Source organism: Chamaea fasciata, unplaced genomic scaffold (genome assembly GCF_029207755.1).
Source record: "Chamaea fasciata isolate MVZ Bird 193981 ecotype frontalis unplaced genomic scaffold, bChaFas1.0.hap1 SCAF_26, whole genome shotgun sequence".
Classification (NCBI taxonomy): Eukaryota; Metazoa; Chordata; class Aves; order Passeriformes; family Sylviidae; genus Chamaea; species Chamaea fasciata.
The window spans coordinates 2,760,424-2,776,835 of NW_027094111.1; the positions used below are offsets into that span (position 1 = coordinate 2,760,424).

The window sequence follows — 16,412 nt, forward strand, 5'->3', positions numbered from 1 at the left end:
CCAGAGGTCCCACTCCATCCTGGCATGGCTGGCTGTGGCTGCTGTGCCAGGCCAGGTTCAGCCCCGAGGTCCCAGCTGGACGGGGACACAGGCCTGCCCTGCAGCATCTTCCTGCACTGCCCAATTTCCAGCTGCCACTTCACAGACACTCGTTTCTGTGCAGGAAGGATAATTACCACCAAGGCTCTAATGCCACCTCTCTGGCAGCTCAGGATCCAGAGGTGGCATTTCCACATTCCTACTTTACGTGAAACCTGAAGGAAACCCTCAACCTTTCCCAAAAACCCACCAGATCAGAGAAAAAAAAAGGTCTTTTCCTTCCTTCCACCTGCTCCTCAGTGAGCCAGGATGGGGCACAGGGGCCTAATTGTGCCTGGGAGTGAGAAGTTCAGGAGCTGCCACTTGGGCTGGCTTTTTCCCAGTGCCAGCTCCAGGCTGGCACTGTGCTGGGAAGGGACATTGCTGTGGCTCACTGAGACACCCTGAGCGCCCTGGCTGGCAGCATTGGGGTGCCTCACGATGCCTCAATGAGCCTTTCTCAGCAACCTTCCAGGAAAGGAACCACAGAGAGGTTTTGACATCCAAGGCATCTCCCATCCCATCCCATCTGAGCTCTGTGGCAGAGCCGTGGTGACCGCAGCCAGTATTCCCAGCAGGATGCACATCCCAGCTCTGCCACTGCCAGCACAGACCCTCCAACCAAAGGCAACTCCAACCCATCTGGCCACTGCTGGAAGAAGATAATTAAATCAACAGGCAATTAAACCCTCCATGTGGTCCCCATTTTGCGCGATGCGAGGGCGATGCTCGCGGTGCAAATCTCCAAGGGAGGCATCCAGGATGAGCTCACAGGCAGCACTGGGCTGGTTTGGGTGTCCTGTGCTCCACCTACAGATCTGCTGAGGGTGTGTGATCTTCAGAGCTGGGATGACATGAGCCCTAAAGTATGATAACATCTCCCGAGGTGTGACTGCAGCCAGCCCCCAGCCCGACCCGCAGTGGTTGCTTTGTCCCTCCCCTACACTGCAGAGGGAAAAAAAGAAGGAAGGAAGTGAAGACAAAGACCCCTGAACATGTACAGGGGCAAAGGCAGGGCTGGTACCCCTCAGCCACCACCCAGCTCAAGCCTTGAGGGTTGGGGTTTGTCCCAGTGGCAGGGCCTTGCCCATGGCTCCTGATAAAAGGCTGTGAGTGACACTGCTGGAGTCTCCAGCCTGAGTGGAAGCTGGAGATGCCAAACCAAATCCCGTCGTGGTGCTGGTGATGACCCCAGTCTGGTGAGGCTGGTGCTGGTGGGCTGGCAGGTGAGGCAGGCATTGGATCCACTCCCTAAAGCCACAGCTCCATCCCAAGAGCTGTGCCACAGCGTCCACGGGGTGTTTTTAATTCAAAGCGCAGGACCTTACAGCAAAATCCTCACACAAATTTTGACAGGGCCACTCTTGAGGGCATGGTGTCCCTGGGGGGGCCAGTGTGATCCCCAGCGATGGGGGACAACCAGAAGGGGACATTGCTCTCTGCTCTGCCCTGGTCCCCCAGCTCTGGGGTCGGGGCTGGCTGAGCCGGTGTTGCCGGGAGCCACGTGCACATCCTGCAAGGGGAAGAGCCCTGCTCCCAACATCTGCTTGGCGTTTGTTTGTCTTTCATTCCCATTCCTGCCCTGCCTCCCCCTCTGCTTTCATCCCTCCATCTGCACAGGCCTAAAAATAGGGCCGTGGCCAGACTCGGTCTGTGCCTCATCAGCCTGTCGGGATCTTGGAATGATCCCATTTGTGGCCCGACAAGGTGGGGACAGGACCCACCAGTGTCCCTCAGATGCCACTTTCCTGCCACAGATGCCAAGCGGCTGTTCAGGGGTGCCTGCAGCCCTGACTTTTGCCCTGCTCCCAGCCCGGAATGCTCCATCCTGGGCATGGGGGATCTCAGGCTGAGCCTCATGTCAGCCCCTGCACGGCCCCACTGCTGCACCTGGGGCGGGGATGGCACCAACTGCAAAGGTGTTCTTGTGGCAGAGGAAGAGCAGAGAGGTGTCCCCAGCCCCCCAGCTCGTATACTCCCCGAAAGTGCCTGGGGTGAGGAAGTGGAGCCACAGGGACACCCTTATCACCTGGCTGGGGCTGCAGCAGGACCTGGTTCTGCCACCTGGGCTGCTCTGGGGTCCCTGTGGGCTGCCCCAGAGGTCCCCAGGGGCTGCTCCGGGAGTTTCCATGCCTCCTGCTCTCCAGGCAGGCTCATCCCCTCAGTCTCTCTGAAGTGTGGAGCAGGATGAGCATCAATTTGGCACGTCCTTGTGTCCCCCTGCCCCTTCTCCAAGTTGCTATGAATAAATCATTGTTTTATTAAAGAGAAGCAGCTGCTTTTTTTCTTCTTCTTTTTATTTTTTTTTTTTTTTTTGACACCCCATCCGTACCCACGGAGCCCTTTGGCACATGCTCGAACGCTGAAGCCCCATTGAGGGCCCCCAGAGCATAGCAATTGATACACAGAGATCCCCAAATCCTATTCAGGCCCCGCTTTTCTGCACGAGCAGCCTCTAAACAGCTCATTCACTGCTCTTTTTGTCGCCGGGGTTAAGTGGTTAAGTGTGTGTGGATCCCATAAAAGGCCTTTACTCCATGAAAAGCTATATTTACATTGTAATCACCAAAGAACTGTTTAGGCAGTCAATAGTGGGGCAGCGGCGGCGGGGGCTCGGCGGCGTGTCCCTCACCTCTCCCGCTGAGCCCCCCGGAGCAGGACTTTTGTGGGATTACGTCCCCCCTCGCCAGCTGCCGGGGGCCGCGGGAGCCGCCGCTCTTTGTCTCGGCACGGAGCCGGGCACAGCCCAGGCTCCTGAAGCTCCTGAAGCTCCTGAAGCTCCTGAAGCTCCTGAAGCTCCTGAAGCTTCATCCTCCTGCATCCCGGTGGCCCCGGTCCCTCCGGCAGGGACAGCATCCCGGAGACCCACTCAGCCTGGGATGAACCTGGTGGCTCCTGGGTCACCCGTGTGCTGGGTGCGCTGGTGCCAGGGTACCTGTGGTCATGAAAGCAGCTTGTTGAGCTCATCCTCTCATCTCTGGGAGAATTAGGTTGGATATCAGAAGGTTCTTCCCGCAGAGGTGCAGGGCACTGGCTGGGTTGCCCCAGGGAATGGTCACAGCTCCAAGGCTGCCAGAGCTCCAGGAGCCTTTGGACAACACTCTCAGGTACAGGGTGGGATTGTTGGCGTGTCCTCTGCAGGGCCAGGAGTTGGACTCGATGATCCTTGTGGATCCTTTCCAACTCAGCATATTCCATGATTCTATTCTGTGATTAACCAACCTCCTGGCTCCAGGAGCCTCCCTGGTACCCCGTGAGTGAAGTGTGAGATAAAATTTTATCACTTTTACAAGATTAATTGAGCACAGCCAAGAATGGCAAAAGCAAAATTAATTCGCCGAGAGCAAGGCAAGGGCTTCCCTTTCCACCAGCAGCGATTTCCATGTAATCAATTAGATGATGTTCCAACTGATATCCCCGTCGGGGGATGCGCCTGCTCTCCCCACACGGGAGCAAATATCCATAACAGCAGCACTCGGAGAGTAAGTGTGGGAGAATCCCCCCATATTCCCCTGGAAACCCCTGTGAGGTGTGCCCGGGAGGGATTAACACAGACAGCCAGTGGGAATGGGAGGCTGCATCTCAAAAGGCATTTGGATAGGGATGGAGGTGGGGATGAGGTCAGGAATGAGGCCGGAGATGAGAATAGGATGGAACAGGATAGGAGTGGGGATGAGGACGAGAATGAGGATGGGGATGCTTCTGCCAGACACATGCCAGCAGAGATCCCTGTTGAGGGGCAATTCCAAACCACACTGGTCCCATCACAAACCACAGGGAGTAAGGTGGGCACAGCCCATGGGACATGGCCACCAGCCCCTGGGTCCTGGAGTGGTGGTAGAAAAGCTCCCTCCACTAGGTGGGGGCTCCCTTCCCCTGCTGTGTTTGTCCTGTTTGCTCCTGAAGAACAGAAATTAGGATGTTTTCACAGTTCTCAGTTACACACTCCAGCTTTCCCTGGTGCCTCATGTGAGATTTGTGACACAAGTTTAGAAGTCTTTCACTGCAGCCTCCTGCCCAATGGGAATTGGAATTGTGAGGCTGGACACACCGGTTAAGTGGAGAAGGTGACTTTGACAGAGGGTGAAATCCCCATGGATGGGATTTCCGTCTCCAGCACAGCCTGAAGGATGACATTCCCTGCACAGGAGCTGGGAGAAGGTGCCTGGTGCCCTGAGTGCCCCTGTGCTGTGCCCTGCACTGGCAGAACTGTATTTCCAGCATCATGGCTGGAGCCTGCAGCACCAGCACCAGCTCTGGTCCCAGCCCTGCCTTCCCGAGCCATTCACATCATCCCAGGGTTTTGTTTTCCCTCTGGTTTGGCTCCTGCCTGGATTTTTCAAAGGCTCCGGAGCAGTGAGGGCCCTTCCTCCCCCGGCCGGCGCACATTGTTCGAATTAGTGCCTAAATGAAAGGATATTGTTGGTTCCTGTTGGGAGATAATAACCTCGGTAGCGGAGGGAATTTCACCCATGCAGAGAGAATTTGCTGGGCTGTTCCCGCCAGCAGAGCCCCTTGCCGGGGTCCGTCTCGCTGGGATGATGGCTGATGGGAATGGATCTGCCAGGAAGCCAGGGTTTATCTTGGCATGCCGCTCTAATTGCTGAAAACTCTGCTTTCTGACCTCAAAAATGTGCCACCGCTCCCCATCTGGCACAGGGGCACCTGTGGCACAGCACAGCTGGGATCAGCGCCCATAGCAGCGGTTGCCAGCCGTGATCCCCGTGGAAAAGTGCTCCTGTTCCCAAATTCTTATGGGATTTTTGTTTTCCCCCTTCCCTCCCATCTGTCTGGCTTAAGGAGGCAGGAACCCCTTGCCCTGCCAAGTGGAAGTGGAAGAAGGAGAAAGGAAAATGTACCCAGACAATGGAAATCCCAGTATTTCCATTTTTACTAAAGCACAGAGGATTTCAAGCGTATGGAAAACATCCTTGTCAGCCCAAAAGGCACCTTCTGCTCCATTTTTCTGTTGTGGGGATGCCAAGTGGCTCCTGCTGCCTCAGTGGCCATCACCACCATCCCCAGGCTGCTGTGGCAGGTGCTGGTGGTGTGGAGCTCACAGGGACAAGCACAGTGGCACCTGGATGATGCCAGGGCAGGAGGGGATGGGCTGTGGGACCCCTCCATGGGGACCCTGCTCCTCGCAGCCTGTGCTGGCCAGGTGGGCACCAGTGCTGAGCCCACATCCAGCCATCCCACCTGGCTTCAACCTGGACAGTCATTTCATTTTACATCCCAAATTTTAGGGTTTTTTTTTTTTAAGCCAGTTGTGCTCTGATTGAATTTTTAACAGATGTTTTGACTTGTTATAGGTGAAGGAAAAATAACTCAAAGTGTTTCTTGATTAGAGCTTGTTCAAAGTTCTCTAGTGGAGCTGTTTCCACATAAGAAAATCCTGACTATGTGCAATCAAACATTTAATTTCCATGGACACAATATCAGAGGATTCCTTCAGGTTAGAATCTGTTACAGTTCTTAATCAAAGCGGCGCAGCTGAAATGAAACCTTTTATTGAATGTTGTGACAAAGGGATAAATTAAAGCATTTCTGGAATGTATCAGATTTGGGTCCAAGGCTGAAATTTCAAAATCCTGACGTTTTTTCTGCGTTATGAGGTCCAAATGTGGAGCTTTTCTGTGTCAGAACAAGTGTGCAGCACTTGGGAGGGTGCTGGGAGCTGCGTGGCTGTCGCCGGTCCACCGGCAGGAAGGGAGGGAGGGGACGGTCCCGTGGCTGCCGAGGGGTCGGGGCTGCAGCACACGTTACACATCCCCATCCCAATTAATGACACCGTTGTCCCTTCCAGGGACACACTAGTGAGGGTCCCGCAGGAATATTTCCCTGTGTGTCACAGGTTTGGAATAGCTAAGGGACAGTCATCAAATATGTGCTTCAATGTACACTGAGATTTTCATCCCCGAATCCTTGCAGAGAGAGAGATCCATCCTGCAGCCAGACGGGGCTGGAGCAGATTTGAGGACCCCAAGGCAGGGACCCGCCCGCGGCTCTGGGAGGTGACGCCGAGGGGCAAAGCCACCCAGAGGCACCGGCTGTGGCGAGCGCCCATCCCTCCCCCTTCCTTTCCATTTCCCAAACAATTTCCTCATCAGACCTTTCTGTCTGGAGTTTATTAGTGATTCACAGGCCAAGAGGAAATGGTGATTTTTGGGTCCTGGTCTGATGGAAGGGGTGGAGTCGGCAGCAATATTCCGCTTTTGTGGCTCAGCGGCGGATAAACCGCAGAGGAAACGTCAACAGGAGCCAGCGCCGCTCCTCTGGCAGAGCCCCGCTCCCTTGGCCAAGAGAAATCCATTTTTGGGGCAGTTTTAGGAAAGCAAAGAGTAAGGAGGATTCCTCCTCAGAATGAGTGCTTCGGCAAGGGGGGTCTCTGTCCCCGCTGGGTGACAGAGCTGCGTGTCCCCACGTTCCCATCACTGGTGGCTCCGGCAGGAGGGTCACACCTCCACTGGGGTCACCGGCCCCACAACCCTTTCCTCCAGCTCCTCCTCCTCCTCCAGGTGCTACCCAAAGGCTGATTCTTGGGGCTGGAAGCTGCTGCAGTGAGCAGGCTCTGACCTCCGGTCTGGTGCAAACGGTCTGGCCTCCGTGGGATTCACAGCTCCTCTGAAATCCAATCTGGCTGCAGATTCCTGGCATTTTTCACCGAATACAGTGCATCTGCCACACTTTTGATTCTGATTGAAAAGGAATTCGTATTACAGGTAGAAATCAGGCAGGAGGATGGGGCAGGGGCTGGGGCTGCAGACAGGGGAATGGGGTCAGCTGGATCCAGCCCCCTCTGCCCTTTCCCCAGCCTTCAAGTGGTGTTTTCCCTAGAAAATCCTGTGAGAAACGCAGGGCATGGGATGCTGCATGTGAGAGCTGGGGCTGGGGATGAGGATGAGGATGGAGCAAGGCCAGAGATGGGGCTGAGCTGGCAGTGATGCTTCTTCCCTCCAGACTGGCGGCTTTTCCAGCCCTTCTCCAGAGAGGAACACCAGCACTTGTACAGCCTGAGGTTGCTTTTCTTTTCCCCAGCCTAAAAAAATGACCTACGGATCTATGAAAATAAGAGCATTGTTTTTAAATTTTGTGAGGCCAAGAGGACAAACCTGTTAAAAGCATCCTCCTCCTCTTCCTCTCTCCATCTGCAGGACCTGCCACTGCTCCCAACACGAGGTTTTCCAGCCCCAACTCTGCAGTCACAGGGCCGTGTGCTGGTCCCAGTGGCTCTTGTTCCCACCGGCAATGTTGGACCTGAATCCTCACGGCCCTCAGTCCTTGTGAAGCCCCTCACAGCCAGGGACATCCATGGCCACATTGCCCAGACACGTCACCCGTGGCTTTGACCCAATGCTCAGCCCCAATTTCAGCTGGCTGTGGGGAGAGCTGCTTCCCCAGAACCCCCTCACTCCCCTCCCCTTGTATTTACCCGAATGTGTTTACAATTACAGGGAATGCCAGGGAACGCAGAGCGCCGTGGCCAGTGAGTCAGCGTCAGGGCAGTGCGGGCTGGAGGTCAGCACACTGTTTACTTTAATTTCTCTGAGAGCTTTTTGGGAGATTTCCCTCCTCCATTATTAAACTCAGATGAGCCGCTGGGGAGGTTAGGTCGCATGTGGTTCAGGGCACTTTTTTCTTCTGTAATTTTTTTCCCCCTGTATTTGCAATGTTTCGCCCTTAACTCTTTCGGGACAAGTTGCCCATCTCAGCACTGGGATACCAAGATGAGCCCATGAGTGGGATGGTGGCTTCTGGGTGAGCTGTGACCTGGGCTGGTGCTGGAGTGCTCAAGGCTTCAAGATGCCAGCACGAACCCATCCGAGCATCACTGGGAGGTTTAGGTTGGCTAGCAGGAAAAAGATCTATCCCCAGAAGGCGATGGAGCACTGAACAGGCTTCCCAGGGAATGGTCACAGCCCCAAGGCTGCCAGACCTCCAGGAGCATTTAGAAAATGCTCTCAGGGACATGGTGGGATCCTCATGGTGTTTCTGTGCAGAGGGCACAGGGGCTGCAGGCAGAACCTGAGGAGCAGCAGCACCAGCACTCGCCTGCTCCTGCACCCGCAGCTCCCAGCAAGGCTGTGCATCCCCAGCCCCTCTTGCACCGGGTGGGTTTGGACCCTGGTGCCTCCTTCCCAGCAGAGGGGTCAGGACTGGCTGCGGCTGTGACACGGGGCTGATGTCATGCAGGCACGGGGCCAAGTGCCAGGGCTCCTTCTGGGACCAATTTGGTTCACAGCCTGTGGCACGTTGCAGCGGTTGGCGGGACGCGCCGCAGATGAGAAGCAGACGGCGGCTTCCCTGAGCAGGATGAGCACAGGGAGTGGGGAGCTGGGCCCTGGGATGGAAGGATGATTTCTATGGCCAGTGCCACGTTCCCATCTCTGGCACGTCCCTGTGATGGCACCAGGTCTCTGCCTGTGCAAGGTCACAGAGGCTCCCCCAGCCAGGACAGGGCCTGAGGCCAGGGAAGGGCACAGCATCCAGTCCAGGCCCCCAGGGAATGGCCCTGGTGGAGTCATCTGCTGCCAGTGATTTCTGGAGAAGCTCCAGTGGGTCACCCCAGCACCCTTCTCCCTTCCAAGCCTAGGATCCCCAGCTCCAAAACCCCAGCACATCAAGTCCTGTGCTCAGCCTTCTTAAATAATTTTTAATTTCCTGGAGGGAGAGCTTTTAATTTATTTCTGGAACAAAGTGGGGGAAGGGGAGGGGAAGATGACTGAAGTCCATCACTAAGGCCCCTCCACTTCCCTTTCCAACTGTCCCCAAAAGGACCAGCCCAGCCCTCCCTGAGTCCCCATTTCCCCTCTATCCTGTGCCCCAAACTGGGGTTCCCTGCTCTGGGGTTCCCCACAGTGTCATCACAGCCAGGTCCTTGAAGCGAGGGACAACTGTGGCTGAAGGGACACTGGCTTGCAGAGGAATGGAACTGTTTTCACAGGAAGCAGCAAATCCTGCTGGTCTCCATCAGACACAGACAATCCCAGGAGCTGGGCTGAACCTGAGCTGCACCAGTGCAAAATCCCAGTGAGACAGACCCCTAAAAACACTGCTTCTGGATCTCTCTGTGAACCCAGAACTTCCCTGGCTCCCACCATGGTTGGCACTTGGGGGAAGAGCCCCAAACCCCCCAAACCAGTGGAGTCAGAGCCAGGGCAGCAGGTTTGCAGCAGGCTCTATCGGTACCTGTTGGCCTGCGGGGATTCCCGGGGTGGGGACAAGCAAAGCTGAGAGAGGAGCAAACCCTGTTCTGCCCTGGAGCCAAACTCCAGTGGCATTCATGGTTTTCTGTGTTGTTGAAATCTAAACTCGAGATGGAAAAGGCCTGTTTGGGATGTGCCTCTTGGTAAACCGCGGGAGAAGGTCCCTGAATGGACCAAAATTCCCTCTGTGCTCTCAGTGATGAAAACTTCACTCTGCTTGAGTTCAGGCCACGATGGGAATGAAGCCCAGAGTAGCACAAAGCAAAGGCTCGGCTGATGGCAAAGGCTGAGCTAAGCCCATTGTGTGCCCAAACTCCTGTTACCGTCCTGCCCATTCCCAGATGCCTGAGTCAGCTCCTGCCTTTCCTGTGGAACTGGAACGGTTTGTTTCTTTAATCCCAGGTTTCCCCTGGAGCTGCAGCCCAAGTGTCCCAGTTACAGCTCTTGGTCCTGCCCCTCTGACTGCTCCTCCATGGAGCTGTCGAAGCCTTTGGAGCAGCCAGGAGCAGGAGAGGCTGTCAAGGGGCCTGTCAGGCAGAGGAGAAATTAAAACAACTTATTTATCGCACACATATTCCACAATGTGATGGGGGAGCGTCTGCTCTCGGCTTTCTCCCCAACATCCCACCTCCAACAATCCAGAGCTTTCAAAAGGATCTTTGTCCACCCTGAAAGCACCTCCATCCCTCCTTCCCTTCCCTCGGGGCAGGTGAGAGGTGCCGAGCCCAGCCCGGGCTGCGGAGCGCTTGGGATGCCGGTGCTCTGCTCGTGCCACGTCGACCCCAGAGCTCGCACAGGATCACAGGGAAGGCCACATCGGGTGATCCGGCAGGAGATGGGACCATCCCCGCCCGGGGCAGCTCGGTGGGTGACTGGGGAGTATGTGGCTGCCCCCACCGCGGTTCCCAGCCCCACAAAGCCTCTTTATCTCCAGAGACATTCCCGGTGCTTCATGTGACCCCCGCGTTGGGCGGGGGCTCGTGGGAACCGCTTGATGTTCCTGAGTCTTTTTCTTTCCCATTGCAGCCACCCCGGCTCCGGGCGAGGGGAATAAAGAACCCACTGAGCACTCGGCTCCATCCCCACGGGGACCTGCTGAGGCTCACGGGACCCACGGGCCGGTGGGAAGGAGCCAGAGTGTCCCAATCCAGCCACCCCGCCCGTGTCGGGGAGCACCCACCCACCTCCGGGCTGTGCGCGCCGGGGGGCTCCAGCTCCTTCTCCCTGACACGGGTGGGAGTTTTCCCCTTTTCCCTGGAGGACAACGGGGCGAGTTTCGGGATGCTGTGGGTGAACATGGACCCATAGGGATACACACAGTCACGGCAGCCGGGGGCGGGCGGCAGCGGGGGGCACCGGGCAGAACGGGGCAGCCCCGAGAGCCCCGAGCACCCTCGTTCTCCCCGAGCATCCCTGTCCCCCCCAACATCCCTGTCCCCCCAAAACCCCTGTGCCCCCCAACATCCCTGTCCCCGCCCAGCATTCTCGCCCCCCCCCCAACATCCCTGTCCCCCCCCGCATCCCCGACCCCCCCAGCCGCCCCGCCGGCGCCGTCGGAAGTGCTGCCGTGACACCTCCCCACGCGGGGCCGCTTCCGCTCCCGCTCCCACCCGCGGCGGCGGCGGCGCACGGAGCCCGGGCTGGCACCGGGGCCGGGAGCGGGGCCGGAGCAGGGCTGGAGCGGGGCGGTGAGTGCTGGGGGCCGGGCGGGCGCTGGGAGCGGAGCGGCGGCTCCCGGGGGTCGCGGCTCCCGGGGGTCGCGGCCCGCCGCTGGCCGGGCTGTGGGTTCAGGGGGGCTCTGCGGAGGCTCTGCGGGAGCGGCGGGACCCCTCGGCGGGGCTGGGGGCTCTGCGGGGGCTCTGCAGGGCAGGGATGCTCCCCGGCTCGGCTCCCCCCCTCCCGCCCGCGCATCCCACCGGCGGAGCCGCCCGGCCCCGCGCCTGCGGGGGAATCGCTCCTATGGGCTGCAGCTCTTTTGTGGGGTACAGCGGTTTTATGGGGGTGTCACCCAGCCCTGGACCCAGCAGATGTCAGTGCGGGGGACTGCGGGGCGGGGATCCCGGGGCTCCAGGCCGCTGGCAGCACCCTGAGCTTGGCACGGGCTCCTGCACCCCTCTTGCTGCCCCGCTGCTGTCCGGGGTCAGCCCGGGACACCCGATGGGTTCCTTCCTGCCGTTCTTGTGAGCGCGTCCTTGTAGGAGAGGGCTTGGAGAGCACCTCTCGCTGCCGGTGACCCGGCAAGGAAGGCTGGAATAACCTTTCCTTTTCTGGGCCAGTCTGTTCCCAGTCCTGCAGAGAAGGAAGGCCAATGGGGTCACCAGTTTGGGCGCAGGCAGAGGCCAGCCCCACATCCTGATGCAGGTCTGATGACAGAGGCTGTGCAGAGGAGCCCAGGCAGTCTCAGCTGCTGAAAGACATTTATTGCTGTTGGGAAAGCATCTCTTTCCAAGCACACCTTTACCAGCATGGAATTAATTGCATCTGCCACGGCCCAAATGCTGCCAGCAGCACGTGCAGCTGCGTGCCTGTGCCCTGTGATGCCCTTCGGCATCACCCAAGGGATGCTGCAGAAACATGGGCTTGGACTGGAGCTCTCGGGGAAGATGGATGGGATGTGAGGTGGCTTCTTGAGCTTCTGCATCAGGTGGGAAGATGCCCTTGGATGGGTGGCATCCCTGCCTATGGCATGGGGTGGGAACTGAATGAGCTTTAAGGTCTCTTCCAACCCAATCCATTCCATGATTCCATGATGTTGCATGGGGACATGCTGAGAGCAGCAAACACCCAGGAACGCTGACCCCATGGTCCAGTACCTTTAAAGAGATAAATATAAGGTTAAGAGCAGGTTTTTCCTTGCTGTAACTGCCCTGAGCTCTGGTTGTGCCAGCCCAGGTGCCCACAGGCGTGTCACGGCTCCGTGTCTCTCTTGCAGGCAGGACACCGGCGAGATGTTTGCTGTCTGCCCAGCAAACCCCCCATTCCAGCAGGGCCGGGGGGGCCCAGCGCTGGGCACGGCCATCCCAGGGGCGGGACATGGGCCAGACTCCAACTCCAACTTCGTGGGAGAGGTGTGTGACAGCAACGAGAACTGGAGCCAGCCAGCGCCAGGGTCCCCGCCGGAGGAGGGCTCCAGCCGGAGCGAAAACACCACAAATCCGTCTGATAATCTGCTGTTATTAATGCAGAGACAGATGGTCCAGGGCCGGCTTAGGGACACCGCCCCGGGCCTGGGTGACAAGCACCCTGAGCAGGGAGTGCGCAGCCCCCCCGAGGGGGCGGAGGTCAGCGGGGCAGGGGGACAGAACACTGCCGAGGAGGTGGCTGGGGGATGTGTCAAGCCCCCGAGCTCCCCTGCAGAGGACAACGGCTACGCCAGCAGCTCCCTGAGCATCGACAGCCCCGAGAGCACCTGCAGCACCACCTGGGACCCTCCTGCCTCTGCCCCCCAAGCCAGGAGCCCCCCTGAGGCAGGGCCAGCTGAGCCTGAGCTGGGAACCCTCTTCCCGGTGCTGGCAGAGGCCGTGCAGCACCTCCAGGACAAGGAGCGCTTCAAGGAGCAGGAGAAGGAGAAGCACCACATCCAGCTGGTGATGTACCGGCGCCTGGCCCTGCTGCGTTGGATCCACGGCCTGCAGCAGAAAGTTGTGGACCAGCAGAACCGGCTGCAGGAGAGTTTCGACACCATCCTGGATAATCGCAAGGAGCTCATCCGCTGCATGCAGCAGGGCCCAGCCTGCCTCGCTGCTGCGGCTGCCCCTGGCCCCTGAGGTGCCACCAGGCCCAGCCCTCACCCTCTGGATGGTGTGGCGTTGGCTGGTGGCATCTCCATCCTGTGCCAAGCGCTCACCGGGCCCCTGAGTGCCCACCCTGCCCTTCCCATCTCTCCCCAACCCAGCCAAGGGTCCCCGAAGCGTTCATCTCCATTATCCCTCTGCACTGGAATTTGTTTTGTCCTGCACCCAGATGTGGGGTGGCACTGGGCTGGATTGACCTCAGGACCTTGGGGTTTGCAGAGCCTGAGGTGACCAGACTCATCTTTAAAAATAATCTAGTCTGTTGTTGAGCCTGGCTCAGCCACACCAGTGCTGGGATGGCTTCATCCCCACATCCCACCTGCACCGGTGTGTCCCTGCAGCCACAGCCCAGCCCCTGGTAAACGCTGCTTGTTGGTGAGAGTGAGGTGGGCTGGGCTGTGAGAAGGGAAAAAAAATCATTCTGAAAAGTGACCTCAGAATGCTCTGAAAAGGAAATTTAAGTCAAATGATCCAACACCAATATGTGTTTTTAATATCAGTATTAGAGAAAAGTTAATTTAAGTCTATGTGTGTGTGCACGTCTGTCTGCTGTGGGCAATGCTCTCGCTCAGTGCATGATCCCAAAGCTGCTCATGAACTTGTGGTGTTGGTGTTTATATTAATTTATCATTTGAGAGCAAAGAGAATTTTTTTTTTTTTTTGAATCTGCATTTTATCCAGCGAGAGCTGTGCACAGAGCCCAAAGAACAATTCTCTTAACTGGAGATGGGAAGGGAGCTGCTGTGTGTGTTTGCTGTGCTTTGCTGTGTATCCATAGGACACATATTCCACTTAAGGGCTGTTGTGGAGGAGCAGCAGTGGGCAGTGAGGGCTCAGCCAGAGGGGTCTGCACGGCCTGTCCTGCCCCGGCTGCCGAGCAAAGCCGAGCACTGATTCCATTTCTCATCTGCAAAGGAGGGTGATGAGGGATTCCAGCCAAAGTGCTTCCTGCCATCGGAGGAGCCACTTCACCAGGACCCCAGCAAACAGCAGAATCTGGCAGCCTGGTCATCTCCTGGCACCCAGCACCCAGCAGATGCTCCTGGACTGTGGATAAACGACAATCCCACCAACGACCCACGGGCCAGGGGCAGCACCAGCCTCCTCCTGCCCCACACGGGGCACAGCCGGGCTCTGCTCCCCCTGGGGCTGCTGTCAGGGGGTGAAGTGAGGAGATCCACAAAAATCCTCTTCCAAAAAGGACATTTTGGTGGCAAAGGGTGCACCCAGCTCAAAGCAGCGCCAGCGCTGGACGATTCTGGCAGCTTCCCCCAAGGCTCATGCTACCCTCACCTCCCTTCTGCTTGCTCGTGTCCAGCACCTGCTGCCTCTGTTGTACCCCAGACCTGTGATCGTGGGCATGTTGCACACCTTAATAAAAGCCTTGGAGCTGAAGGAGCCGAGCCCCAGCTGGATTTGTTCCTTCCTTTCCCTTCCCAAGCCTGCCGGGCTGGCAGCAGCCACCCCGTGCTCGCCGCGGGGACAGGAGCGAGCGCAGGCGGGACTGTGGGTGAACGGCAGGTCGAGGGCACAGGTCCTGGCACCATCCTCCCCTCCCTGCCTCCCTGGGCATGCTGGCCTGCTGGGCCAGCAACGCTGTGCCAGCGCTGGCAGTTCATCCAGGCTCAATGGTTAAAGGGGTTTTATAAACTCAGGTGTGTGTTGCTCCTCCCCTCTGTCCCATGGGGCAGCAGGGAGCCGGCGCTGGGGTGCAGTCTGAGTGCAGGATTTATTTTCTGCCCCAGGAGAACGTGGCTGGAACCGGGGGGACCGGATTCCCGGATTCCTGGCACCCTGCCCTGCGGCCCTGCTCGTGGGGAGGGCTGGGGGCAGCTCCGGGTGATGGGGGTGGCAGATAACAACACCTGAGTGTTGACCCGAAGGTGACTTTGCCTCAGGCTTCACAGAGATTAACTAGAGATGAAAAACCAAGGCTGTAGCAGCCCTTTGAACCCTCCCTCACCTTTCCCCTCACCCCTTCCTGCTTCTCCTTTCCAGCCTCTCAGTCTGTGGGAATCCAGGGATGCAATTCAGGGATCCATGTACAGGCACAGCAAGGCATGAAGGGCAGAGTGGCCACATTTTTCCATCCTCATCCGTGCCCTGCAGCCGGGGCTGCTGGGAGGTTTGTCCAAGCCCTCGGGGGTTCCATAGGATGTGGGGTGCTCCTCTCTGAGCCCGTTTTTCATCCACTTTCCGTGGAGCCCAGGTTTGGGGGAACATGAGCCCTCCCAACCCTGCAGCGAGACTGAGAGATGCTCTGTTTATCTTGGTCGAATGCTTTACACAAATAATTATTTCCAAGGTAAATATTGTGAAAATCCAGATTATTTGCTCAAGAAATGAAAGAATAACTGCGGGAGCACATCAAAGAGGTGGATCTGCTCTGGCAACAAGAGGCTTCCTCCCTGGTTATTGGGAGCCCGATGCTTCTGCCCCAGGACCTGGCTGGAGATGGCCAGAACTGATTTGCAAAATCAACTTCAGACTGAGCTTTTCCACCCCCAGCTCCCGTGCCCCAAATGAGATTTGGGAATTAATTAAAAACCCAACCAATTGGGGGGGGAGGGGGGGGAACAATAACGACACAAAATGCTGCAGGGTTGAGCTCAGGCCAGCTTGGAAGAGGCAGGGACCCACCCCCAGGACACCCTGACCCTGCATCCCATGCTCAGCCCCCTCTGGGTGCAGTTCAGGTGGGATGGGTGCCACAGGCAGGCACCAGCTCAGCGCTGGGACGGGGATCTGACCCAGGGCTCCATGCCAGGGATTTCCCCATTCTCAGGGATTGCCAAGCCCCCATAAAGGGGCTGAATTCTCACCTCACGGAGGGATTAACTTGGCTCTAAGGGCAGATGCTCCAGCCCCAAACACCCCCAGGTCGGTGGGAATGCCACCAGCAGGATCTGGATCCAGCCTTTGGTGTGAGCAGAAACCTGGAGCCACGTTGGGCCCCCCCGCCCCCAGCATGGAGGGATCTGAGCTATGCACCCCACAGCATCCAAGCCTGAATTCCCCTGCCTGACCCATGGCCCCTCTGGTTTTAAGGCCTCCTCTGAAAGTTTATTATTACTATTATATCAAATCCCTGTGACGCTGGGCCGGTTTTACTGCACAAAGCAAGGTTTGGCAAACGTTGCCTTGCTTTGAAAGTTAAAAGAATGGCATTAAACCAAAATCAAGTATTTATGAAGCTTTGGAGGGAAATATTTCACCTTGTAATTGGAATCCACTCTAACCCTTTCCAGTATTTTGTGGGCTTACAAAAAGTCTTTAAAAATAAAATCGAATGATGTGATAACTGATGCAATGAAAGTACAAAAGAAAATTAATC

At 57.3% G+C, this 16,412-nt stretch overlaps 1 protein-coding gene across 1 annotated transcript; it reads left to right on the plus strand.

The window, feature by feature from the left end:
* Positions 1 to 10,896: 10,896 nt before the first annotated feature.
* Positions 10,897 to 14,473, plus strand: CUNH1orf216 (chromosome unknown C1orf216 homolog). The gene is made up of 2 exons (XM_066204294.1): positions 10,897 to 10,972; positions 12,217 to 14,473. Exon 2 carries the CDS (start codon positions 12,233 to 12,235, stop codon positions 13,049 to 13,051), a length of 819 nt encoding a protein of 272 aa, XP_066060391.1. The 5' UTR covers positions 10,897 to 10,972; positions 12,217 to 12,232; the 3' UTR covers positions 13,052 to 14,473.
* The last annotated feature ends 1,939 nt before the right edge of the window (positions 14,474 to 16,412 follow it).